Source organism: Haliotis rubra, unplaced genomic scaffold (genome assembly GCF_003918875.1).
Source record: "Haliotis rubra isolate DU_JTF1 unplaced genomic scaffold, ASM391887v1 Scf44, whole genome shotgun sequence".
Lineage (NCBI taxonomy): Eukaryota > Metazoa > Mollusca > Gastropoda > Lepetellida > Haliotidae > Haliotis > Haliotis rubra.
This window is the reverse complement of record NW_025767124.1, coordinates 947,978-975,940: the sequence shown is the minus strand read 5'-3', so window position 1 is coordinate 975,940 and position 27,963 is coordinate 947,978. Positions and strand designations below refer to the sequence as shown.

General features: G+C 39.0%; 2 protein-coding genes across 6 annotated transcripts in view; one reads left to right on the top strand and one right to left on the bottom strand.

Moving 5' to 3' along the window:
* LOC124289312 (serine-rich adhesin for platelets-like) lies at window positions 1-24,139 on the bottom strand. 3 transcript variants are annotated; one of them, XM_046725920.1, is made up of 13 exons: window positions 24,019-24,139; window positions 21,071-21,184; window positions 19,400-19,604; window positions 18,843-18,919; window positions 18,226-18,353; window positions 17,682-17,769; window positions 17,361-17,494; window positions 17,028-17,112; window positions 16,112-16,230; window positions 14,859-15,008; window positions 4,670-7,007; window positions 2,610-2,656; window positions 111-193 (listed from the first exon to the last, which is right to left on the bottom strand). In XM_046725920.1, exons 2-12 carry the CDS (start codon window positions 21,170-21,172, stop codon window positions 2,633-2,635), a joined length of 3,450 nt encoding a protein of 1,149 aa, XP_046581876.1. In that variant the 5' UTR covers window positions 21,173-21,184; window positions 24,019-24,139; the 3' UTR covers window positions 111-193; window positions 2,610-2,632. The 3 variants fall into 3 exon arrangements, with proteins under 3 accessions (XP_046581877.1, XP_046581876.1, XP_046581879.1); XM_046725923.1 differs by having other exon boundaries at window positions 4,946-7,007; XM_046725921.1 differs by lacking the exon at window positions 2,610-2,656 and having other exon boundaries at window positions 1-193; window positions 4,946-7,007.
* A 1,460-nt stretch (window positions 24,140-25,599) lies between these two features.
* The window catches only part of LOC124289381 (cytohesin-1-like), an 80,653-nt gene continuing 78,289 nt past the window's right edge, over window positions 25,600-27,963 (top strand). For all 3 annotated transcript variants that reach the window (XM_046725999.1, XM_046725998.1, XM_046726000.1), the window contains exon 1: window positions 25,600-25,788. In XM_046725999.1, coding sequence (XP_046581955.1) covers window positions 25,737-25,788 — 52 coding nt within the window. In that variant the 5' untranslated portion in view covers window positions 25,600-25,736. The remainder of the gene's footprint in view (window positions 25,789-27,963) is intronic.

Here is a 27,963-nt window from a genome sequence, read left to right as displayed (position 1 = left end):
TTCTTTGGTTGACCTTGCTCATTTACATTACCCTTCCCCCTAACCCTTTAAAATTATCAGAGGGATCAGCTGACTCTTCAGTCTGTTGCTCACTAGGCAGCTTCTGATTGGTCACGTCTGCTTCTAGCATAGGTGCAGACGACACAGATGTTTCCACTGAGAAAGTTGCATCAGTTGGACCCAATGATGGTTGCTGAAAAGAAACAAAGTAGCAATGTGAGAAAATGATTTGGACAAAGCAATAAGGAAGGAATACACTATGGTGGTTTGGATACTTTAAATCTTTCAGACAGACCCGCCATTTACATATTCTAGGGTATGCCTGGGATTTTGTCCTGTAACAGACTATCTTCAGTAACAGCTTCAAAATCAGAAATTTCAGGGACCTGGGGAAAGGAGTTAAATCGTAAGACCAATTATTCTGTTCCTAGAACAAATTTTTTGGAGAAAAAATCCCAGGCTCCCACATGGTACATCAAATAGTCAGTCCCTGACTATAAATTGAGAATTACTTTTATGCATTTTAACATGTACACTGTGGAAACCACTATTCATTAACAAATAGATTCCTGGTTTTTTTTAATTTCTCAATCACCAAGTTAAATGATTAAATTGAACAATTAATGAACTCTATTACTTCCTCAAACCTGTATAATAATGTTTAACACTGTGTTAACATTGTTGTATAAAATAATACCCAAGCCAAACTATGGTTAGAAATCAGGCAGAAAGAAAGAAAGAACTGTTCATGCAGTCTAGTAGTTAAACGTCAATACTATAATGTTGCACCCAGTACTGATGAATATTCTAGATAGGTATCAAATCAATAAATAGTCAAACCCATCTGACAGACTTTCTTAATCTCAACGTGAGTAAAGTGATGCTTGTAATACTGAACACTTTGAAATATTCCTTTGGGGAGATTAGAGTAATTGCATTTCATTATAATCAGTTCGATATGTTACTTACCCGGTAACAGCAAAATTACTTAATGACAACTACAACTTGAATCATCTACTGAAATATTCGGACATGCTATACTGACCACAGGCCCTGATTCAACCCAGTAAAGATCACACCACAACAAAACTACACGAAGGCTACTGTACTACTAGGGAGAGTTCAGGGAGTCGGAGTCAACACAGCTTCCAACAGTATTTCAGCCACGTCTTTACGTGTATCCAGAGTGGGAGGGAAGATCCAGAAAACACAGGCGAAAGACCTTGAGAAGCTTGATGGGCATTTAGAAGTTGGATGGTAACATAACAATGTATGGTATGGATTTACAGCTTCTTTATCATTCACAACACCAGCTTCTTTGCTACTTCTTGCCCTATTCACCTGATGAAGGGGCAAGAAGAAGTCCAGAAACGTTGTGTTGTAAATAATAAAGAAGTTGTAAATCCATACTGTACATTGTTATGAAAGCCCTTAACTAGATTGCAGTTCCCAGACAGTCTGCCATTTTGGTAAGTGCCTGTGTATGAGCTCCTTCCTGACAATTCCTAGGAATGGTTTGGTATATGTACAGCTACCATTTTCAGCTTCCCTTGAAAATACCAGGATTTTTGGGGCTTGCCCCCATCATACGTCTATGTGAAATAAGCATTATGAACAGAGTGATATTTTTAGTTGCCAAAGTAACTGAAAAAGATGTCTGTTCAAATGTGGCTGCAATGCATTCTAAGTCTGTTTTATTTATGTCTACAAATTGCTAATGGTTAATCACATACTGGACAAAATAAGTTAAGGATATTGGTATTTTTTTTTAAGCAGTGTGTCATGAATAAATTGATCATTATTCATAATTTCAAAATTTTTCTGAAACAGCCCGTTGTCACTATTTTTCAAACAGCCCGTTGTCACTTGCTCCTAGCATTAGGCAAACATGGCTGACTGGTACCCGATGCAATGCGAGTGTACCAAGACCTTTACAACCTGACAACCATCAACACAGTATGATTCAGACAAAGGACGAGAATCAGACTCAAACCCAGAACAAGTGCAACTGGCCAAGACACATGGGAAATAATCATATGAAGGTGGTCTGAAACCATTACCACTTTAAAGAACATCATAAGCTTGGGTATGGTGCTGAGAAAACCTTGCAATATAATCAGCGTGATACTGGGTTTCCGGCCCAAGATCGTGGGTATTTGGTATGCTCAAGGGAAGCAACTCTGTACAGTGAAAGGCAGAACTCTACTGGGTTACCTGAGTATATTAGCTTCCCATGATCCATTAAAACTGGAACGACTACTGGTCTAATATTAGGAGACTTAGATTAGAATCATGGTATTAGTCAGGTGATAATCTTAGATCAGAGAAAATCAGTAAACATGCCGCCCCCTCACAGAAGAGCCAATGAATAACAGATGTTACCTATAAAAGAGAGAGTAGATTCCAGAAAATTTAATCAGAAAAAATAAAAAACAAAACTTGAAATAACTCATAGATGTGTTACCACAATTAAACTACATTCCAAAGTGTATACGAGAAACAGTGTTAGGTTGGTTAAGGCTAACAAGATAAACAGAAGGAACAAAAGCCAACTACAAAGCATTCATACAAAAGGCAGACAAGCTAGTCGACCCTAGCACACCATATACCTGAAGTAGCCAACAAAGCTTGTTTAAGCTTTACTAGAACTGGGAACCTGAAAAGAACAGGATTGGTTGCACATTTACAATCACTAACAAATTCCTATCATAGTCACTAAAGGGATGAAATGCAGTGAGTGTGGCCGATTCTATGCCATCAAAATGCCATCAAAATGCCATTGTATAACTGTAATATTGCTGAGAGCGGTAACAAACAGACCAATATTACTGTATTTGGTTCTGTGTACACTTGTTTGGACTTGACGCTTGTTTAAATTGTAGAGCAATCCCAAACAAAAGCACTTGCTTAAGGTCAATGCAAGTGCATTTAAATTTGAAAGTTAATTCTTAAATAGACATAAACACGTAACTCATGTGTCAGTCTGATTTCTAAAAGACATTCATTTTAAAAATCAAAGTAACTATACTTACGAAATCAATGGAATCATAAAAATGAACAAGTAATAACTTGTTTGGTTTATCTATTATTATTATTACTAGTAAATAAGAATGCATTGTTTCTCTCAAAAAGACAATGAACATAGCATGCCTCTTGTCTATGTCAGCATCAAACTAAGCAGCTGCCACAAGATTAAACCCTAATTACAAAGAAGAAAATATACCTCTGGATATTCCTCCTAAAGTAACGTGTTTTCATTGAATGAACAGACCCCATAGGTAGTTATTGACTCACCTACAAGCAATATTCTGAAAACACTGGTTGTATAGATATGTGCAATTTTTTAATGTAAATTATACAGGTAATATCTATTGATCCCTAAACATCATTCATAATGCGAAAAAAAAACAACATCCAGTAATTAATTTATACTGAACAACAACCAAAACAACATTCTTGGATAATAACATGAAAACAATATTCTTAAAGTATTATGACCAATTGAGAAAATGCAGGCAGTTTTGACTTTATCATGCAAAACAGTTTACCCAATCATTTTAGAATATATATATTCTGAATTCTTTTCTTAGAGTATGCTCTGAAAGTAAAAAAGTTCCATCCATGCCTTTATATTTATCAGTAGAGAAGACAAGTATTTAGGAAAACAACATCGATTAGTATTAGAATCCAAGCCATGGTTAATGAATAGACAAAGCATGCATAAATCTATTCTTGTTCTAACCCAATCTATAATCATGCCATTTTCTTTTCAGTTAATTAGAACATTTCATAACAACAAAATCCAACTTACTAACTAGGGATTGTCAAGGCAACCCCAACAGAAAATCGCCATGGTTACAAATAACTTACACAGCACAAAATCTTCATCATTATCATCACTATCAAAATATGCAAATGTTTTTTAATTATTTTAGTACATGTACCGATTTCTATCTGTGCCATGTGTTGAAATATTCATTAACAGAATAACCTGATGAATTAATACTTGATTATAATTAGTTTCAAAGTGGGGTATTAATTGTAACAAAGATTATCCAATACAAATGCACATATATATTTCCAGCATACAAAACAAGTAGAGAATTAGTTCTCAGATAAATCTCTGAAAAAGAAGCACAAACATTGATAAAGAATACAATCTTTGTTTCATATTTTGTTACCTTAAGTCACTGCTTATTATTACTGTGATGAAGAGGGCGCTGATGACAATGATGATGATAATGAAAAGGAAATGCTGTATATTTCACATTGCACAGTCGTGGAACTTAACAATGTTTACCACAAAAACTAATATTGATTTTTTTTTTTCATTTCATCAATAAATGTGTACAATTGTATTAATACACTTAGATGATGAACATAGAATAATGATTGCAAAAAATCTTCATTTACGTGTGCACCTAATTATTATTTAGCATTCAGATATTCAAAACTGAATATCAATACACAATTAGTAGTTGTGGAAAAAAAACTAAACTTGTGCAATTAGTATCCCACTGTGCAATGTGCTACACCAAACCCATTGTTACCACAGGTTACCATGGTTACAACATTGTGACGAGGAGACCCAATGATCTACAACAGCAAGCAGCAAATGAAACCAAAAGGACACAGCATGCTAGTGTTACGATTTGACCGTGAAGCATACCTGAATAAACAAAGAGTCGTCAGTCCGCGAGCCGGACGCTAAATCTTCCACTTTGTCATGCAATCCTGCTGGGGCTGTTTCAATTAGGCGAGATTCAGGCTGGTTAGATTCTGGACTCAGGTTAGTATCTGAGTCGGAGTCCATGTCTACATTATCGAATAATGAGTAAAAAGGTGTCCGGGTATTTTTTGTGTTAGTAAAGGAGTCGTGTATACTACGATTAGTGATGAGATCAGATACATATGAACGAGACGTCCGGCCTCGCTGTCGTTTTACCTCCGAAGTTGAGGCAGTGGAGAGACGTATGGAGGGATCACTAGTTCCAAGAACATCCGGGCTGACACTTTCGAGCGGAGACTGGATGCTGCCGCTGCTCCTGTAGCTGAGGGAGTCACCGTCCATCAACCAATCAGACATGTCGAAACTAGCCTTTGGAGTGTAACTAGTCCTATCACGGCCCACAATAGACTCGCCCATAAAATCGTCCCACTCAAAATTATCTTGAGAGGCGAACACATCGTCAAAGTGGGCATCAAATTTAAGATCTATGGAACTTGTATCTGAAGGTGAGGGCATCACATCCTCTGGAATGGTTTCTAATGGTGGCCGTTCAAACACTCTAGGAGAACTGACACCTTTGGAGAGGTAGAGTTCACTTGCAAGTCTAAGGTCAAGATCCTCATCTGAATCTGTCACTTCATCACTTATGTTATCCTGGTGTTCATCCAAATTATCGGAATCATCGTCATCCGCATCTAGATCTGTCACCTGAATGATTCGTCTGCTCTCCTCACATACATACGAACTTCCACTGTTTGAAGAGTCTGATGAACTATCGGATTCAGAGGAACTACTTTTACTCTCATCATCACTCACATATTCTACACATGTACCTACCTTCTCATGGGAGGGCGCTGCTACATCAAAGGAACTGGGCGCGTCTGCCAACTCTGGGGAACTGACACACACAGCACTGTCTGACGAAGATTCAGCCCCACTTGTGTTTTCCTCAATAGAGTCTGATTTGGCAGACTGATCTGCAGGTGTTTCATATCCAGATGTGCCATTGTCCAGAGCAAGGTCTGACGGCTTCACATTCTCACCTTTTGAAACAGGTTCACCTGCTGATCTCTCACTGGGATGGAATGTATTTGGAATTATACTCTCAGCCTGAAAGTTATGAGACGACACTAAATCTATATCATTAGAAAGAAAATTCTGTGGTTCTACATCAGTGTCAGGTCTGGTGTCTGATGAAGCCGTCTGCTTACCTACAAGCTCAGCTTTGGTGTCCGGCTCATCAAATCCTGAGACAGGGGACTCTGCATCACATTTAGGTGAGGATTCACTGAGGAGTGATTGGTTACCGTTAGTAGGCAACAGCTCAGAACTAGAATTGGGCTGAGATGACACAGGCTTTATCTGGTCTGCAATATCACCTTGCCCAAACAAATCTGCAAATGGATCTTTGTTATCAACAAATGCTTGTTCCTGTTTATTCTCCTCCTGAGTGTTAGGCTTGTTTTGTACACCTTGTACAGGTTCACCAAAAGCTTCAAGAACATCAACACTGGATGCTTGCTGTGTTGCGGAAATTGCAGTTTTTCCCCCCAACAAATCAAACTGATCCGACACAGGTACATTTTCCTCTTTGCCTAACGCCCCTTGAAGATCTGCATCTGTATCGTCCTGAGGAACATCAATCAAAACATCAGGCGTCTTCTCCTCTGATGGCACTGGTGAAGCCATGGAACCGGAATTGCTTTTGGTAGAAGCTACTTGTGCTATACTAAATTCATCTTCAATTTTTCTACTGGTTCTCGACCCCGATCCTGACTTTTGTTGTTTCTGACTGATATCAGGTTCGTTTGGAGTTGGTGCAAGGTCCATGATGGGAGTGCTGGTCATGTGAGCAGGCAGTGTATGGCGAGACGGGGTGGGTAACTGGGCCAGGTTGCCTGCCAAACTCGGCTGCATGTTGACAGCAATATGGCCACCATTCACCACTGATGTGGACATGTCCTCAATTTTCACTGAAACGAGATCCCCTGGTTTGGTGGATTGTTCAGTGAGTGCTTGCTGAGGTTCAGACTTGGGCTCCTGAACAAAGTTGTTGTCAAAGCTGGCAGATGTGGGTCGTTTCTGCTGCTTGGGCTGTGGTCTGGCCGACACAATACGTGCCTCGTGGGGTATCATGTGACTCCATTTCTTTTCAAAGTTCTCTGCCTGAGCTTGATCACCGGCCACAATTTCATACAACCTCTGAAGCAGACCATGGGCATCCTCTATGCTGGGCCTCTCTCCTGGGTTTAGCCAACAGAACAGCATCACCTCTACTCTGAAATTTAAGAACAAATAATTACTGCATTTGCAAGTTAAAAAATGTCTCAAATCTTGACCCAGCCTCGAACAAACAATTTCAAAGTTGTTTGTCCCACAATCTATACTGCCTTTTTATCTCGGGATCATCAAAGCCACCATGAAATCCTGACAGTTACTTGTTTATGTCTGCAACAAGGAAATGTGAGTTATCTCCCCTGGCCAAGGGGCCATAGTCCAGTCCTTGATGTACAGTCTGTTTGGGTTCAAATGAGAATAATAAAAATGAATAAATAACTCGAAATAGAGATAAGTGCACAAGACATAAATAAGACACATGGTAGTGAAACCTCTGTACCCAGCAGGATCTGAAATCGGACGTTTTCTGCTTGGTCACGCAAAAAGTTGTTTAAGTGAGTGAGTGAGTTAATATTTAACGTCACATCGGCAATATTTCAGCCATATCGTGACGAAGTTGTTTAAGAAACTATCATGTAACATTGTTTTAGTTTTTACGATTCACACCGAGGGGTAAAAAACGGCTGGTGGAACAGCGCCAGCACGCACTTCAGGTGCAACTCAGCACAGCCCCCCTCTTAGTCAGGAAACAGCTGGTGCTGTTCCACCAGCCATTTATTACCCCTCGGAGTGAATCATGAAAATAGAACAATGTTACATGACAGTTTCTTAAACAACTTTTTCCCCCGTGATGGGGCATAAATGTCAGATTTCAGATCCTGTTGGGTACGAGGGTTTCAAGAATATGTGTCTTATTTATGTATTGCGCACTTATCCCTATTTCAAGTTATTTAATCATGCATCGTTCTCATTTGAACCCAAACGGACTGTAGGAGTCCCTCCACATCCCACCCTTGAGTGTTATTTTACTTCATTTGCATCACTGGTTATACACCCATTATGTCTTCATTACCTAGCTCAATTTAAGTAGAAGATTGAAAAATACACATCTGTTTACATGGCTGATGGTTTTCATATGTTTATGAAGACAATATACACACATTCAGGGATAAGAGTTGGATTTAAACAAATACCGACGGAGGCAACTATGTCATGACTTATGAATAATGTAATTTTTTGAGTAAAATTGATATTTTATACTTATCCTGACTCATGCTCTTTTGCTTGTCTCCTTCCTCTTGCGAACATAGTGGAACACTTGTATCTCCCTAATTGAAGTTCCCTTCAATGTAAAATCACTAATTAGTACACCACGAGTTACCTCCCTTCCACAAGCGCGGGAACGAGGGCGCCACCTCTACCCATGTGCCTCACTCTCTCCTCATATACTGGGCCCAACATTTGAATTTACAGGGAAATCCAAAGTGTTATTTGGGGAGGATGGGAGGGCTGACCTCATGAGTCAGGATAAGTATAAAATATCAATTTTACTCAAAAATTACATATTTTTTCCTTATCCTGACTCATGCTCTTTGCTTGTAGCATCCAACGGATTGGAGGTGGGAATATCTAATACTTTGGATTTTTAATAATTAGTGATTTGAACTGTGATGATTGTAATAACCCTATGGGAACTTCATAAAGGCACTGAACTGATGAATTCCTGCTGCTAACTTATCAGCTGCCATATAAAAGGTTATTATCATGTACTTATTATGATAAAGTATATATAACATTAATACAATGCTTAAGACTAATAGACTTAAGCTTGTTAATATGCTAGTATAAACTCCTTAGAGTTTGTTAGCTAAAATACTTTTAAGATATAAACATAGTACTAAGCTTAAGATATGATTAAACTTAAGCTAATTATATAATAGCAAACTCTTTAGAGTTTGTTAGTTAATACTTATATGATATAGATATAATGCTGAGCTTAAGATATGAATAAGCTTTAGCTACATATATAATAAAAAAACTCTGTAGAGTTTGTTAGCTAATATATTTTTATAATATGAGTATAGTACTGTGCTTAAGCTATAATTAACTTAAGCTACATATATAATAGCCAAACTCTGTAGAGTTTGTTAGCTAATATATTTTTATAATATGAGTATAGTACTGTGCTTAAGCTATAATTAGACTTAAGCTACATATATAATAGCCAAACTCTGTAGAGTTTGTTAGCTAATAATATACATTTTTATAATATTAGTATAGTACTGAGCTTAAGATATAATTTGCTTAAGCTACATATATATAGCAAAACTCTGTAGGGTTTTGTTAGCTAATATATTTTTTACAATATGAGTATAGTAGTGTTAAGATATAATTAACTTAAGCTACATATATAATAGCAAAACTCCGTAGAGTTTGTTAGCTAATATATTTTACAATATGAGTATAGTAGTGTGCTTAAGATATAATGAACTTAAGCTACATATATAATAGCAAAACTCCGTTAGAGTTTGTTAGCTAATATATTTTTACAATATGAGTATAGTATTGTGCTTAAGATATTATTAACTTAAGCTACATATATAATAGCCAAAAACTCTGTAGAGTTTATTAGCTAATATGTTTATATAGTGTAACCATAGTACTAAGCTTAAGATAAGATTAGACTTAAGCTAAAAGTATATAGCAAAATAAACTCCTTAGAGTTTATTAACTAATATACTTTTATGATATAAAACATAGTACTGAGCTTAAGTTATGATGAAAACTTAAGCTATATATATATAATAACAAAACTCCGTAGAGGTTTTGTTAGCTATCCTTTATAATGTAAACATACTGCTTAAGATATAGTAGGAAACTTAAGCTAATTGTATAATAATGAAAACAACCCTTTAGAGTTTGTTAGCTATGATATAAACCTAGTATTGAGCTTATGAGAAGGAAAACTTAAGCTACATATATAATAGCAAAAACTCCTGTAGAGTTTGTTAGCTAATACATGTTATAATGTAACCATAAAGCTTAAAATATGATGAAACTTAAGCCAAATATATAATAGCAAAAAACTCTTTTAGAGTTTTGATAGCTAATATACCTATATGATATAAACATAGTATTGCTTTAAGATATGAATAAGCTTAAGTTACATATATAATAGCAAAAACTCTGTAGAGTTTGTTAGCTAATACATGTTATAATATAACCATATTGCTTAGAAATATGATGATACTTATAGCAAAAACTCTTTAGAGTTTGTTAGCTAATCTACTTATAATGATATAATATTTGCTTAAAGATGAATGATGAGACCTTAAGCAAAACTCCTTAGAGTTTGTTAGCAATAATATGAGTATAGTACTATGTTTGTTAGCTAATATACTGATATGATATAATTACCCCAAACTCTGTATAGTTTGTAAAAAACTCTGTAGAGTTTGTTAGCAATCTCATTTATCATGTAACCTATACTCTTGAAGATATGAATAACTTAAGGTAAATATATAATAACCAACTCTGTAGAGTTGTTAACTTATATATTGTATGATGTAATAATCATAGTACTGTGATGATAAAAGGAACTTAAGCAAATTATATATAGCATGAAGCTATTTAGTATTGTTATAAGATAAGTAAAAATCTGTTAAGATTGACTTATCTTCTCGAGGAACTATCAACTGTTGTCGCGAGGACCATGGGATCGAATTGGTGTATACCTGAGGGCGTCCTCGGTGATGATATCTCTCAGATAATGGTTTGCAACCACCATATCGGATCTCAGAAAATAAACCCTCCATTATTTCAAAACATTTGTGTAGATCAATTGTAGAAGTTAAGCTATAATATCATGAGTATTAAAAGCTCATGGAGGGTCGGATTAGGTCCATCCGTCTTGTATGCACGTAGTATGACAGTTCTGATCCAAATGGAGATATAGTACATGAGATTTCATTTTGCGTAAGTTGATGATAGAGGAAATAATCTGTTGCATTATTCTCCTTCTGTTTGGTTCTGGTGGAGATAAATTTACAGTGTTCTTGCTGGCCAACTTGATAGAATCATCGTATCATGGAGTCCAAGTATGTCATCCAGGCGTGTTCATAAACCTCACTTGTGAGGTGTTGGAGCACTATATTCAGATCCCAAGTTGGAGGGTGAAACTTCCGTTTTAATTCTCCAATCAGAAGTTTAAGTAGGTTTACTAACCATCTAGTTGTGTTAGTAGCTTGATTATGAAATTCAGCTGTAGTCTGAGGCGCTGTGGATTTAGATCCACTTGTATCCACGTCGTCTAGGTTATTAAGCTCGCGAAGTCCTTGTGATGTAGGTGCATAACCAGGTGTGTCTGTCCCTCGTTGAACTTTATGTAAAATTGCCTGACTGCCGATCCCTCGTCCCTAACTTGACAGGGGAGGCCTCTAACCTGAAAAAGGCAGCCCAATCATGAAGGTTCAGGTTAACTGGACTGTAAGGAGGCTTGCTTTCGTTCACTGATATATAGTTGTCACTTGTAGCGTAAGTCTTGAACTGTGAACTAAGATCGACCTCTGCGTGTAGTGCGTTGTCCAACGTGATCCAATCAAGAACAAGGCATTTTGATTCTGTAGAATACCAGCGCTGTGATGTCACGGTGTAGCAGGAAAAACCTTGTATAAAATCTTGCCGTCGTTGATATTAGCATAATCGCCGGTCTTCACCGTCAAGCTTCGAAGTTATCCGAGTGACCACGTGTTTGAGGGTTAATGGTAAGGTGCTGAAACCTCCTCCGCGCGAAATACCTCGCTCTGTAATTATTAATGCTGGGTAGGTTATTTTCCTGGTTTGTCGTGAAAGTAATTTCAGTTTTGAATATAATTCCGACTTCCTTATATAAAGGTATAAACAACTTGCAAGTTGTCAGCTTGTAGACTGTATACATGAATGTATCGTCATAATTGTAGAATTAAAGCTGAACTTGTTTGTACATATTTCTTCTCAGAAACTTTGTGATTAAGAGTTATACCGCTGTAACAAGGCTGCTGTTCAATTTTCGATATTGAATTGTCTGCAGATCTGCGTAATGGTCACGCATGTAGATAATCGTATCGTAAAGTCCGGGATTGCATATTCTAGCAATCTATACGGAAAAGTTGATTTCTGTGAAGATCTATGAAGCGTCGTTGACTAATTAATATAGCGGCGTTCTGTGTTGTAAATAGCCTGTGCAATTGTCTTCGCTGTAGGCTTATAGGCGGCATATGGCATACAGTTGATAAGACAACTTATGCGGCGTCTTGAAAACGGACTGACGAGTAGCTATATATGACGAGTGGCTAATATATGGAGACCTTTGGAGACTTCCTCGGTGGCGCCGGAGACTTACGAAGTTCTCGAAGTATCCATTCTAGATTTTCTGGGTGAAAGTAGACTTGAGAGCCACTTAGCCTCAAGCGACCATGCGAGAGGTGTCAGGAATCAGAGCCCGATCAGTATATATATATATATGGCGGCTTTGCCATATATATATGTGTTCAACAGGGGTGCTTGAGTGTTTTTGAACAGCACTCAGCACATATGTGTTTAAGGCAGGATCCGTGGGATCCCTTGTAACTGGTAGGCGCCTAGCTCCTAAGTGGCCTGGGCATGAATCATCGATTATCGTTATATTCAGAGTGTGGTTCTTGCTGGTTCTGCATAAAGTAGAGCCGAGTAATTCATCCTATCGTATCTTCGAAGTCTAATTGTCCGCGAAATCTGGTGATAAGTATCTAATTGATCGTTCTAGATCTATTTAGGCCAGCCGAACATACGTTTGAACTATTATATGGCATGGTAGGATGTCCACAGAACCAATCGAGTCGACATCGATTGTAGGTGATTATACTCTGATCTTCCTTTATCAGGTTGTCTATGGTTGCCGCTCTTGGAAGGTGAAGAGAGACTTGTACCATCCAATATACGATCTAGTGAGAAAAATGATATCTCCATCATCTTGTATAGTCCCATCGCTTGTGAGATGTTGATGCTCTTCTGATGGTGGACTGTGTATTTCTATCTCTATCTTCGGGTGGCCTTCGGAGGAGAGCTGACTGTAGACTTGTCCTTGCTGACTCTGTGTAGTGACCTGTGAGCTTCCTGGAGGGATTATCGATCGGCCCGGTAGCGCTGGAGATGCGTCGTGTTGGTGATCTGCGTCTATGGGTTGATGACCGGAGACCTGTGAGGAGAGAATGTTGAAGGCTTCTGTGAAGCTCTGATGGTCAGGTGTCCACATCTAGGGATGAGCGAAGGCCATGAAAGGTCTCTGCGATCGGTCCTGGGGCCGGCGGTGACCAGCGAAGGCTGTCTGATGGTCTGGAGTCCGCATCTTCCGATGAAGCCGAGGAAGGTGATGATCTAGGTCCTTTCCGCCGAAGGCCTTGAAGGCTGTACATCTAAGGTCCTTCGCCAAGGAGGTGGTCTGACTTCCTTCGCGAAGGTGGCATCGCCCCTGGCTGTTACGGCTGATGGGGTGCCTCTGGGGTGCTCGTCACGTTGGAGCCTTAGCACAAGGCTCAGACCTTGGGCTGGCTGCTTCCCAGTCTGTAGTGGCCCTCCATCATGATCATGATTTCGCCATCAAGTTCATCTGGGATGGTCTGCGGCGAATTAATTCGGTGCCCTCTCTGCGATGTTAGCTGAAGGGCCCTCGGGGAAGTCGTCTGACATCAGTGTAGAGACATCAGGCTGCATGGTGATCTCTGCTGATGTCACTGTAGCTGTCTCACGGTCGTTTCTTGTGGAAACGTCACGTCGGGGATGATGATCGGCTGATCATCGTAGAGGCCCAGTTCATCGGCTGGAACAATCTCGGTTGAGAAAGTCCTAATAGACTTCGTTGATTTTCCCTCAGAGGTCGACGCTGCCCTGGGTGTGCGGCGTCTGCGTTGCCTGTTAGTAATGATGGGACCATCAGGACGTCATTCATATTGATGGTACATCAGGCTGCATGCTGATCTGATCGACATACAGGTATCAAAATTGATCATGTACATCTGGAACAAATCTCGGCTGAGAAAGTTCAAGTAGACTTCGATGATTTCCTCAGCGGGTCGCGTTGAGATGCAGTAGAAACCCTCTAGTCTTCGGCTGCGACGATGGGATGTCTGGGGAAGCAGGATGCTTCTTAGATGGCGGGACTCGTCCCGCCCCTCTCCACCACTCTAAGCGGAACACCAGGCGGAGGAGGGGAGTCGACCAACAGCAGTAGACTGGCGAGGGGTTCAGGTGTATCAGTCATGGCTAGACTCTGCATCGCGACCTATCTTCGCTGCGTCTCAAACGCGAAAGTAATTATTTATTAAAGGTAGAATTGGATAAATTAGTATCGCTAACTGCAACGCGTGAATCACATGAAACATGGCGCCGTACAGCTAGGGGCATATTAAATGCGGATCAGCAGCAGAATAAAAAGCGTAATGTGCAACAGTACAGAATTTTTATCAGCGTAATCCACTGAAACAGCACGGCGTCCCGTGCATAAACAGTAGAAAAGCGACTAAATATCAATATATAATTGTTGAAAGATACTAGCTAAACCTCTATAGATCTCTATCACGAGGTAACTAACTAAATATAATCAAAGGATATAGTGTGTCGGGAGACACAGGCGCTCTCACGTCCAGCTCACTGGGCGAAGAAGGAGAGAGTGAGGCACATGGGTAGAGGTGGCGCCCTCGTTCCCGCGCTTGTGGAAGGGAGGTAACTCGTGGTGTACTAATTAGTGATTTTACATTGAAGGGAACTTCAATTAGGGAGATACAAGTGTTCCACTATGTTCGCAAGAGGAAGGAGACAAGCAAAAGAGCATGAGTCAGGATAAGGAAAAATAATACTGTTATGGCATGTATCACAAAAGTGATCCTTGGTGTAACAGTCTTCCTAATTCTTCCATTCCCTGTATTTTTTATCAATTAAGGCTCTAATTAAGCCAATGTTTTTAATAGACTCTAATTACACACAAATACATGCTCACATTCTGTCCTTGAACTGTATACTGACATCCGGTTCCGGCAGTTTGACCATACGGTCTGCAATGACCGTCTGCAGCACCTGGTCATCGGGCATGTTCCCATATGGCTGCTTGCCAAACATCACCACCTCCCACAGCAGCACCCCGAATGACCTGAAAACAAAAACAGTCCTCATCATCACTGCCTCTTATCTAGGCTACCAAACCTAGATTTGTTTGTCTGTTTGATGCCACACTCAGCAATATTACAGCAATAATGCCTCAGTCTGTAAATAATCGGTCTGGACCAGACAATCCAGTGATCAACAGCATGAGCATTTATCTATGCCACTGGGATGACATGTGTCAACAAAGTCAGCGAGCCTGACCACCCAATACCGTTAGCCTGGCTTTCCCATCCTAATGACGTACCCATTCACAGTTGGGTGGACTGGGACACATAGTCACAGTACTTTGTCCAAGTTTACTGCACGTTGTTGTACCCACAACCAGGTGTTTTATTCATGTGGCCACCATCCGGTCATTTACTAACGGTTGCAAAGGGTTGTGGACCGTACACTAGGGGTTGTGACAATGCTGAAAGAGTCTGCACACAAAGCTGACTACATAAATACAACAAATTATCTGAGGCTTACACAAAACACAACAATGATGAATGAAGAAAGACAACATAAGGTGAGGTGAAATTGGGTTTAACGTCGTGCTTGAGAATATTTCGCTCATATGACGACGTGCATGCGTGTGTATGTGTATGTGCGGCTGCTTGTACTAGCCCAGACTGAAGCTGGTTTTATAGTGCTAGCCCACTGAGATACCATGCCGCAGTGAAGCATGAATACCCAACTCAGGCACATTATACTGACTCCGAGCCGACCAGTCCTTGTTGTACCCATTAATGCCAAGCGCCAGGCAGGGACCAACAAGTACCATATTTTAACGTCTTTTTGGTATGACGCGGTCAGGGATCGAACCCATGACCTTCCGCTCTCTGGGCGGACGCTCTAACCACTACACCACCGAGGTGGTCGGACAACGTAAGGACCAAGCTAGTTTGAGATAAGTTTTACACAATGGCGGTTGACAGTATTCTTTGGAAAAATCATGGTTTGAACATATGAAAACAAACATACCCAGTATTAAACTTCTTGTCATTGATCCCTTATTGATCCGATTACCTTATTAACAATTTCAGAATCCACCAATGACACATCACCGACATGAAAACACTGTAGGTTCATCTCATATAGGTCACTCACCAGATATTTGCCTCCCTGGTTATGACGGCTGTTTGCCAGCTGCCCGACTGCTGACTGAGGGTCTCTGGAGCCATCCATCGGATGGGGAGACTCTCCTTACCACTGACGTAGTAGTCAGCCTGCAAACACCACCATCATAGCTGTACGTCTGGTACACTAGCAACCATTACACTGGGATTCCAGGTAAGAATATTTCCACAAACCCCTATTAACTGTAAGAGGTTAATTAATCTTTGGGTTGTGTGGTTTGGTGAGTGAGTGAGTTTAGTTTTACGCCGCACTCAGCAATATTCCAGCTATATGGCGGCGGTCTGTAAATAATCGAGTCTGGATCAGACAATCCAGTGATCAACAGCATGAGCATCGATCTGCGCAATCGGTAACCGATGACATGTGTCAACCAAGTCAGCGAGCCTGAGCACCCGATCCCGTTAGTCGCCTCTTACGACAAGCATGGGTTACTGAAGATCAATATTCTAACCCCGACCTTCACGGGTTGTGTGGTTTGGTGATTTGATTGATCAACATTTATATCGTGAACAACTACCCATAGGAATTCCAGGTAAGAATACATCCCCAGAAACTCTTACTGGCTGTAAGAGGCTCACTGATGGCTTAGACAGTGAAGCTTGACAATTTAGTAATAAACATTTCAAAATACTGTCAACTATGGTTGTAATGAACTCAAAGGGACCACTTATGTTAATTTCTTTCGACCGTAGTTTGTTGTACCCATTTTGACTAAAGTAAACATCAAGTTTCAGGGCCAAAAAAATCTGCATAAATTCAAAAGCTAAGAAACTTTCCAACAAAGTCTTCCATTCATCTGATCTCAGAAGCAATGTTGCTACCTTCATGACCAAAGATCACATGCTACCATGTTACATCAATACAAAAACATTCTGTTCAAACATACCTTGAACACATCTTCAGATATCCCATAATCCCCTACTTTGACCGTGTAATCTGCCATCACGACACAGTTTCGAGCTGCGAAATCCCTGTAAAAAATATTTTGGATTTACTTTAACAGCATCCCAGTAAGTTAGAAACCATTCATAAACATCATTGTAAATAACATCCTTGTCCCTTTCTGGCATATCATTTTACCAGTTCACAGCTGACTAACAGGATGTAACAGCGACAGAAACATATAAGGAAGTAACCCAAACTGTGTATATTGAAGTGAATGTGCACCATTTAGTTATAATTAACAGCTAAACATGGATACAAATTCAGCAACACTTACTGGTGTATGTAACCATGGCGATGTAAACAAGCCAATCCACTTGCAGCATCAATGGCAAACTTAACCACCTGATAGTTCTGTGTCATAACATCAGCACGATCCTTCAGGTTCTTCACACACGTCTTGAGGTCACCCTATAGCAAACACACACAATGAGAGCTAGGTAACAGAAGCATAGAAACAGGGATACAAAATGGTTACAAAAGTCAGGTTTTCTTTTGTTACAGGTATCCTGAAGGCTTTGCAGAATTGATTATCCAGTTATATATTATACACTGGTGAATGTTGTCATTGCAGAAGTCATCAAGCAGTTACACGTACCATCTGAGCATACTCCAGGATCATGAGATAGGGGGCGCTTTCAGTACACTGGCCCAGCAGACGCAGCACGTTGGAGTGTTCAAGTTCTCTGTGAAGATGACACCCAAAGTCAATGTACAAATCACATTATTCACATAATCCCCTATTACAAATCACATTATTCACAATAAGGCTGAACCATTAATGGTTTTGTTTTCACAGTCTACATTAATGAAAATGTCAAACATTTGATTAGAATTACCAAACAAAACACTGTTTTCACACAGAAAACACATACGAGACAGTATACAGTTTCTCAATTTGGCAGCATACACAAACGTATCAATCAGATCAGGGCCATTCAGAAAAACAAGGGGCAGTTCGATTCCCGACATGGGTACAATGTGTGAAGCCCATTTCTGGTGTCCCCCACTGTGATATTGCTGGAATATTGCTAAAAGCAGCATAAAACCAAATTCACTTACTCACTCACTCAAAAAAAAAACACATTAAGTTCTTATATGATTCCAATTCCATGTAAAATGAGTTGTTAGGAAATCACTACCTGTAAGGTACCACATCCTCAAGGAATAGTTTCTTTTCTGAGTTGGATGCATCATCTCTCAAGACTTTGGCCACCACACGACTCAGAGGAATTCCCGTTGTGATGTGCTCAGCATCAGACTCCAGTACCTATATAACAGCAAGAAGATAAAAAAATATAACCCTCATATACATCAAAGTGTTTGTCCATTCTTTGCTTCTGCAAAACAATGTTGTGAAAAATCTCTTCTTTTCCCAGTAGGCATTCCAGAGTCAATGGAAGAATCCATTTCCATTGAACAGGGCCAATAAGTATTTCAGAGTCAATGGAAGAATCCATTTCTATTTAACAGGGTCAGTAGGCATTCCAGATTCAATTGAGAATCCATTTCCATTGAACAGGGTCAAAAAGTATTTCAGAGTCAGTGGAAGAATCCATTTCTATTGAACAGGGAACTGTGATGGAGTTGCTCTAAGTGTATTCATTATGGCAAACTAACTTACAATCAAACCTTACACCCTGCTGTTGTCTCTGTGCACACAGATTATGCAGATCTACAGGTTCAGTTATAAGGTCTGCACATTTTTTCTGTTTGTTTAGCAGCTGTGTTTCTACAATTCCCTGCTGTTCAAACATACCTGTCCGAACCATCCATTTCCAATTTCTTTCAAGTAGGTCAGCTGTCGCCTTGGGAAAGGATGAGGGTTATTTATCACTGAAAGATACAGACGTCTGGTCAGTTTTGAGGACTGGATTGTGCAGTGTGTCGAGGGTCAAAGATCAATGGCTAAGTCAACACTTTGAAGAATGTGTTATGTCAACTGCATTACAATGACTTTACATGACTTTTGAACACAATTTTACCCATATCAAAATCTTCAAGACATTTTGGAAAACAACCTGGCACAACAATTTGGATTAACCTGCAACTGCAATTTGAAACAATCAACCAGTAAAAACCAGCTATATTTAAAAATGAACAAATTGGGCAATACTGAGGGAATGTTGTCTTACTCCAGTGAGCATATTCCTAATTTTCATCGCCATAGAATCCTGACCAACAGATCTATTCCCTTTGGGGACGATTTGGGCTGCTGGCAACCTATCCTGATCTAGAATCCCACTAGGGGTCAAGCATGAGCACTAGAGACCTGCCTTGACCCTGACAGGGAGATACATCATAGAGCTGTCTTACCCACAAGCTTGAAGGCTGCCTCTTGCTTTGTCTTCTCCACACATGCTATCTTTGGCTTCCTCGGTGTGGACTCGGCCAGCAGCTCTGGTAGGGGCTCGATCTGAATAGTTGTGGACATTGTCTGATCTCTGTCATCCACATCTTGACCCATGGCGAAGCCAGGGTTGATCCTCGCTTCCATACGGGCATCCTCATTTTCAAAAGTCTGAAGTACATCCATATCAACACATTTAGATAGAAAACAAAACACTCATCTTAAATAATCTCAATTATACCATATTTATTTATTTATTTATCTATTTATCTATCTATCTATCTATTTATTTAACCTGGAAACATCTCAGCCAGTTAGTTTAATACCACTTTGATCCCACCCTCAAGCAAAGTATGATTTAAGGAAAATTTGGAATGTAATCTCCCAATCATAGGATTCTGGAATGCCAAAGGGGGACAACTCTATGCACTGAACTGCAGCTCCCTAGCAATGAAGCAACCAGTGCACCTGGGTAACTTAGAAGCAAGTGCTCATGATAGTGCAAGTTGCCTGTATCAGTTGCCAGCACAATTCTCCAGCAAAAATTATCACAAAATATGATCACATAAACCCAATGTTGAGGGCATTACACTGGCTGCTCATGAAAGAGCATATGCAATCTATGGTCAGGGGGCAGAATGTGATCTGCATTTTGATATATTGGGAGCTACCGTGGTTGACAGTGGTTGACACTGATTGTACATGCAGGTAATATTTTCTACATACTAGAGTAAATATAACAATGTTAAAATATCGCCACTGCCATGAAAAATATATACCATCTACTTTTCCAGTTTTATCAAAATACACTTCTTTGTAGATCTTAAATACAAAGAAACAAAATTCATTATTGCTGAAAAAGTATGCATGCAATTTGGTGCAATCCTAACAGACTCTCAAATACTTGGACCAAGGTCAATTTCAGATATACCGGTAATATTACAATAGGCCGAGGTCACCCAGCAATATGTGATGATGTATTACAGCAACATAAAGATGGTACTGATTACTCAGTTACTATATGTTGTGACTTCCTTGTTGCTATTTCACAAGAATACATTTCATAAAAGCTATACTCCCCATCAAAAGTTTAGACTCACTAGTGTAAATGTAGCCACTTACTTCAGTCAACTGATCTAAACTAGATTTTGCAAAATATTCCATATAGTTCAAGGGTACTGTTTACACATGAACTGATGTATTATAAAAATAATTCGTAGCATTGAAAAGTTTATTGTCATGAGTTCAATAAATGATGAAACTCAGTGAAAAGTGGCGAATTCTTAACAAAACTTTACACCAAAACGCAGCTGTTCACATGCACAATATTTGCACATGCTTTTCAGCAAGTTGATGCATGATCCTCGTGCAGTTCATCTGCATAAGGTTTGCAGTTGGTTCCCCCAAGTTAGTGGAGAAATTCATCTTCGATGTAATCACATGTATATACATAACATATAGTGAGTGTTTTAAGTGAGTCTAAACTTTTGATGGGTATCTCTCTTCTTGATAAAACATTTAATGTCCATAAATTCACAATAAGGTTAAGCTAGATCATACTGCAATGTCTCATGTTTAACTGGTGTATCAATATGTAATGGGCTAATTAACTGAAGCAAGGAGTAGCAACTTGTTACCTTGAAACCCTCTTTCTTCCTCAGGCAACCCAGACACTTGATGAGCACCACCACCAGTAGCAGCAGTGGCGCCACCACGGACACGGCGACCACCACTACCATGTCTCACTTCATCTGGAACAACAGGGAAGATATCAAACAGTCAGTTAGAGAAATGACTCCAGCACTGACACTGTGACCACCACTACCATGTCTCACTTCATCTGCAACAACAGGGAAGATATCAAACATTCAGTTAGAGAAATGGCGCCACCACGGACACGGCGACCACCACTACCATGTCTCACTTCATCTGGAACAACAGAGAAGATATCAAACAGTCAGTTAGAGAAATGACTCCAGCACTGACACTGTGACCACCACTACCATGTCTCAATTCATCTGCAACAACAGGGAAGATATCAAACATTCAGTTAGAGAAATGGCGCCACCACGGACACGGCGACCACCACTACTATGTCTCAATTCATCTGCAACAACAGGGAAGATATCAAACAGTCAGTTAGAGAAATGATGCCACCACGGACACAACGACCACCACTACCATGTCTCAATTCATCTGCAACAACAGGGGAAGATGGCACCAAAAAAGATATTTACATGGACAAGAGAAGATGAACACAAGGACTGATTTAAAGCATGGGGTATACAGACTATACATGAGGGTCTGACTTAAAGCATAGAGCAATCAGAATATCTAGCTGGATGAAAGACAATGAACATGAGACTCTGGCTTAAAGCATGGTGTACAAGGAATAAACATGACAGTCTAGCTTACAGCATGAAGTAAACACAATAAACATGAGGGTCTAGCTTATAGCCAGTGTTTAAAACTCCTAAAATTCCAAGCCAGACAGCCGGACTGGTAACTTTAAAAAATGACCAGTCCGAGTACAAACTTGCCTGTCCGGTTTTCAACAATGAAAAAAAATATCAGGTTTCTGAATACTTTACTGTTTGTAGGCATCACAATGAACTACATAGCACTAACAGGCAATGCACCGAGTTTAGGGAAACTGAAAGTACATGTGTTGTGATTGGTTATTGTATAATGAACTGTCCAATCGTAAATAGTTTCACATAATTATCATAATACCTTAAACACCTCAAACTGACAACCAGAGAACCTGTCTGATATTATGAAATATTTACTGGTAGGGGCAAAAACATCTGTAGACCAGACCACCGGAGAGAGATGAAAATAGACCGTTCCGGACGGTCGGGCAGGCAGGAATTTTAAACGCTGTTATAGTATAGCATGATGTAAAACAACAAGCACAAGAGTCTAGCTTAAAGCATGAAGTAAACACAATATACATAAGGGTCTGGCTAAAAACACGGAATTTACAGAATGAACACAGGACTCTGGCTGAGTACGTCAAAGAAGGAATAAACAAGAGGATATACCTGAAAGCATGGAGTAAAACAAATGAACATGACGGTCTGGCTTAAAGCATGGAGTACACAATAAAACCAAGGGTCAGGCTTACAGCATGGAGTACTAAGATTGAACCAGAGAACCTTGCTTACAGCATGCAGTGGAGAAAATGAACACAAAGGTGTACCTTTAAAGCATGGAGTATTGAGAATGGACAAAGTCATGCTTCAAGTATAGAGGTGGTGAAATGGGGTTTAACGTCGTGCTTGAGAATATTTCGCTCATATGACAACGTGCATGCATGTGTATGTGTGGCTGCTTGTACTAGCCCAGACTTAAGCTGGTTTTATAGTGCTAGCCCACTGAGATACCATGCTGCAGTTAAGCATGAAAACCACACTCAGACACATTATACTGACTCCGAGCCGACCAGTCCTTGTTGTACCCAAAAATGCCGAGCGCCAGGCAGGGACCAACAAGTACCACATTTTAACGTATTTTGGTATGACGTGGCCGGGCATCGAACCTGCGACCTTCCGCTCTCCGGGCGGACGCTCTAACCACTACACCACGGAGGCGGTCTTCAAGCATAGACTATTATGAATGAACCTTATGGACAGGCTTAATGAATGGACTAGTCAGCATGATACTAGGTTCTGGGTAGTTGGGTTGGGAGAAGTTCAGCCATGTAACAAGGTAAAACGATAGCAGATGAAATGAAAGGTGTCAGAAGGAGTGTGCTGCAATCCTATCTAGATCCATAAGCTACTTTCAGATCAAACTTAATTAAAATGGGAATCAGGTGATTACAATGACATCATGTGACTGGTTGTCAAATCTAACTGCACATATTATTGTTGTCTGCATCACACATTAATCACTCATCATGACAGTTTGTGAAATTATCCAAACAAAACACACCAGTCATCAATAGTGTTGCCCCTTCTCCTGGCCCATTGTCAGTCTACTATACATTCAGCATCCACTGTGTTTTGAACCACTAGATGCTGGCTATCAGAAGCAGGTCTGTTGTAGTCAACTGCCCTAGTATTCCACTTTGATAACAATCACAGGGTCACTTGCATCCACCAAAGCTAACAAATTAACTAAAACAACTAAGATGACTCTGGAGTTCATTTGTCAGATTGTGTTAAACATCGTTAAATAACTAACCTTGCTTTGATCAGATCTGCAAATCTGTCAGACCCACCCACCGTAATGAATAGCGGAAATATGTAAATTAGGGCAGGTAGAAAGGTATAAAACTCGAACCCGGAACTAACGAAATAATTTTGCATTTCTTTCATCTACATTCTTGCACAATAGCAACAGATCCTTGACAGAGTTCGTTCTAATCACAAAGGATAACCTTAACCAAACAACTTTATCTACGCAGTATCATATATTTGGCATGCATTAACAACTTTTGCGCCAACATCAAAGCGAGAGTATATCTTGACAAAATGGGGGGATAAGATTCGTGTGCTAAAAAAGGAGTGATCAGATAAGGACTTAGGTGTGATGGGGTGTGCATCTATAACGTTGTTTACAAACTATCATCATGACTTACGTCATAAAGAATAATGTTTTCGTCGTGTACTGCACGTGTGCATTGTCCATGCGGGAGGCGTGTCCCAATCGGGTAGATCACACACGCGCACCTGTCACCGTCAAATGTCACGAGGGCTTTATTTTGGGTAGGACCCAATATCGACTATTCCTAAAAACTGATTACACTTACGAACGCTGTAGCTGACCGTCTGTTGATAACTACAGTACTACATCGTCACCCACGGTTAGTGAGCGGGTTTGAAATCGGAATTTGCTGTTTTTGTGTAGCCAAAGAATACCATGATAGTCATTAATCTTTTTGTGGAATGATTAAGTATATATATATATATATATATATATATAAAATATAATAATAATATATATATATATATATATATATATATATTTTTTATGGAAATGCATTATATTAACTATTTTGTTTTTCAGTCAGAAGTATGGCATCTGAAACTCCAGATTTATTGACTAGGTGAGACCATATCTAAAATATCCTAATATTATTACTGGAGCACAATACTTTAAATAGCATCCGTGTTACTTGATAAAAAAAGGTTTTACCCGTTAAAGTCAATACATTTTACAATAGATACCATGTATGGCTATGTACATATTTCAGGGGCTAGCCAAGAAATCATTATTATTTTTATTTCTGGGAAACTGAACGGTTTTAATGTTGTTCAAATACGTTAAGTCATTCCATCATATTCACTTATATGTTTCCCTGAAAATACCCCTTCCCGCTCCCGGTGTTGATTATTAAATTTCGAAGTGGCATACTCAACCGTTACCTGAAATCATCGATTACCTGTTATATTGATAGGCTATATATATCCAAACAATTCAATTAACAGACAAACACTGAGTTGTTTGAATCGATTAACTAGCCAGCAGTGCCAGTTAGTGTGGATGATAAGCTTTGCCCCGCTTGTTATAAATTGTCTCAACGTTTAGCTTTTATGAGAAATTGAAATTGAATTTTTATTTATTTACAACGATACAAGAACTACAGTTTTGGGGTAAAAGATGTGACTGAAATATAACTATTTTGGCATGTTCTCTTTTGGGTCAGCCAGAAGAGAAAATATTTGTTAGCAATATTGCCTTGAAATAGCATTAAGTCTGATTATGTTAATGTTATCTGTTTATAACCACCGTGGACCTATGCAATAAATGTTTAAACAAGCATTGCAGGGTGGTGCGCATTTACTTTTCACACTGAACAATACAACATGTTGGTTGCACCGGACAGATGTATTTTTGCGAACATGGCACCTTAAATATTCCACTAACGCGAATTTTAAGCGTAACTATATAGAAATTGGGAAATAGATTTAAAATGAATATCTGAAATATATTTAAGGAAATGCGTAGAAGCGATCACTTGTAGTGTTTACACAAGCAGTGTATGTCGAATTAGTCGTGACGGTAATAGCATTTTACGAAATCGAAAATCTTGTTAGATATTTCGTCCAAAAATGAAATGGCTTCATTCTGATATTAAAGTCGACGTTCATATTGGAAAAATGAAATGTTTTATTGTTCAGATGTAAAAAAGCGCATTTAAAGTTTTCTCGTTAAGCAGAAAAAATGCGAGATCTGTGTCATCAATGGCGGCGGTGATTCAAGAAGGAAGTAGGCAGTGACTGTTCGACTGAAAAAGAGGCTTACAGGCGATCTTCAAGCTGTGCCCAACTTCTACACATGTTAGATTGAAAGAGGATGACTTCAGCCATGGTTGAGCACAAACACGGAGAAGGATTTAGTCTAGAAGGTAATACGCCTGTCGTGTTTATGTGGGGGAGGTTACTTTATAATTTGACATTTGATGATGGTCAGTACGTGCTTTGATGGATGTGTCAGTCTTCATGAATGATTCACCAGTCGTAACCACTCCGTGCATTTGTACATATAGGTAGTTTTGAAGGCACAGGACCCTGTTATAATATTAAGTACTGTAAATTATTTCTGCACTCATAATTTCAAGTTGTCAAAAGAGTGTTTACCTCTGCAGTACATCAGTAGACTTCAAGGGGGATCACAGGTCAACGTGACAAAGTAAAAACAAACATATCCGTAATTATGTGTCATAGAGAGTAACACCCTCTTTCTATAAATCTGCCAACTTGATAGGAATACACTCTGATGGAATAATGTATTATTTTTTATTATAGTGGGTTTCTACATCTGATTTTGACATAGATGACTAATAAGTGTGTCATAGTTTGTAATTGTACTTTTGTTGAACAACACCAGCAGTACACAATCACATCAGAGATTTAACATGCTCAATTTTGTCATTTGGAAAGTATTAAATCACACTTCAAAGTCTGATATTTGTAACAAAAGGAAAACATGCAAATTTAATTTCTTATGTGGTGTTGCTTTCTTCATAACAGTTGTGTTCTTTTTCCAGAATAATATGATATAATGAGACTATATCGTACATGTTCTGTGCCATCCTGAAAATGTGATAATTGATATGTTGAGCTCTACCTGTTCAGCAAAACATGGTGAATAATGGTCTGTAAAATGTTATGTAACCGTAATGTATCTATGATTTGTAAGTCAACTAAGTGCCCTTTGGCAAACAAACTAAAAATATTGATATTTTGTTCCAAATTTGAGTTTTTAAATGTTTTTTATTTCAGAGGTGTTGACATTATATTGTAACATTGCATTTAACATGTTCAGTCAATAATGTACAATAAGCATTCCATGTTCTCTTTCTTGTTTGGTCCTTTTTGTTTGTAAAATACAAGTCATTGTGACAAAGCCATCATACTACTTATAACTATATTAGCATGAACTGGGAATGTTTACTGACATTTACTGCAGAATAAGGGATGTGAGAAGGCCTTGTGAGTCCCTATATATTTCATGTTGGACATGAGTATGCATGTGACGATCTAACTAGGGCCAGCACAGAATGTAAAATTCACCCTACATTGGGATAATTGTTAATTTTGTATCTTAATCAGTGTTAATAAACTGTTTTTAACAACAGCACAGTTGATAAACACCGGATATATGGTTTGGTACACAACAATTATCAATATGATGAATGATCCTCAGATTTTGCATGTATTAATATATATCATGATATATTATTGCCAATTTATTGGTGATGTAGTAAGATCCTGATGTACAAAGAGATCATAGCCCAATTATTGTCTGTAACAAACCTCTTTGTCACCATGGTCAGAATTCACAAGGGCCAGTGCTTGTGTGTCCACATTTAATATAATAAACTATCAGATGACCAAGATTCAGTGCTAACAATTAGTCAGTCTTTGGTTGTCCCTAATATTAGCCATTTTAACATTACCTTTTGTTGCTACTAAGATATAATTATCACATAAGGTTAAGTTTCTTGTCAGAAGGGGGAAATTGTCCCAGATTCTTCTTTATTCTAAATGTGGACTAAAAGTGGTGTACCAGTACAGTGTTAGAAGATACAGTAATATTTTTCAACATATGATGAAGTTATTGTCTTAAAAACTCTTATGGGGTGGCCTCATGGTTAAACCATTTTCTTGTGAGACCAAAGGACCTGGGTGGATTTTCCATAAGGGTATAATGTATGACACATTTTTGGTGTTCCCCATCGGGGATGTATTTTTATTTTTTATTTTGAGGGTTCAGGCGACTCAAAGATCTGTGCTTAGCAATAATTAGAACTAAGATCTGATTTTAAATGAGGCTGAATTTCTTTTCATTCATGTATTTTTACACCCATATGAATTCTAACGTCATCAGGGTTTTACCGTACCGAAGATATGGGTCCTTACTGGAAATATGAGGGTCCTGTAAAGGATTGAAATGGTGTATCATACTTTATTGTAAGATTTAGTGATTACTATAATTACGGGAACTTTATGTTTCTTGTCGTGAATTGCTAGAGCAGATGTTATTTTATTCTCATTTCTATTCTAGACAACTGTGCATA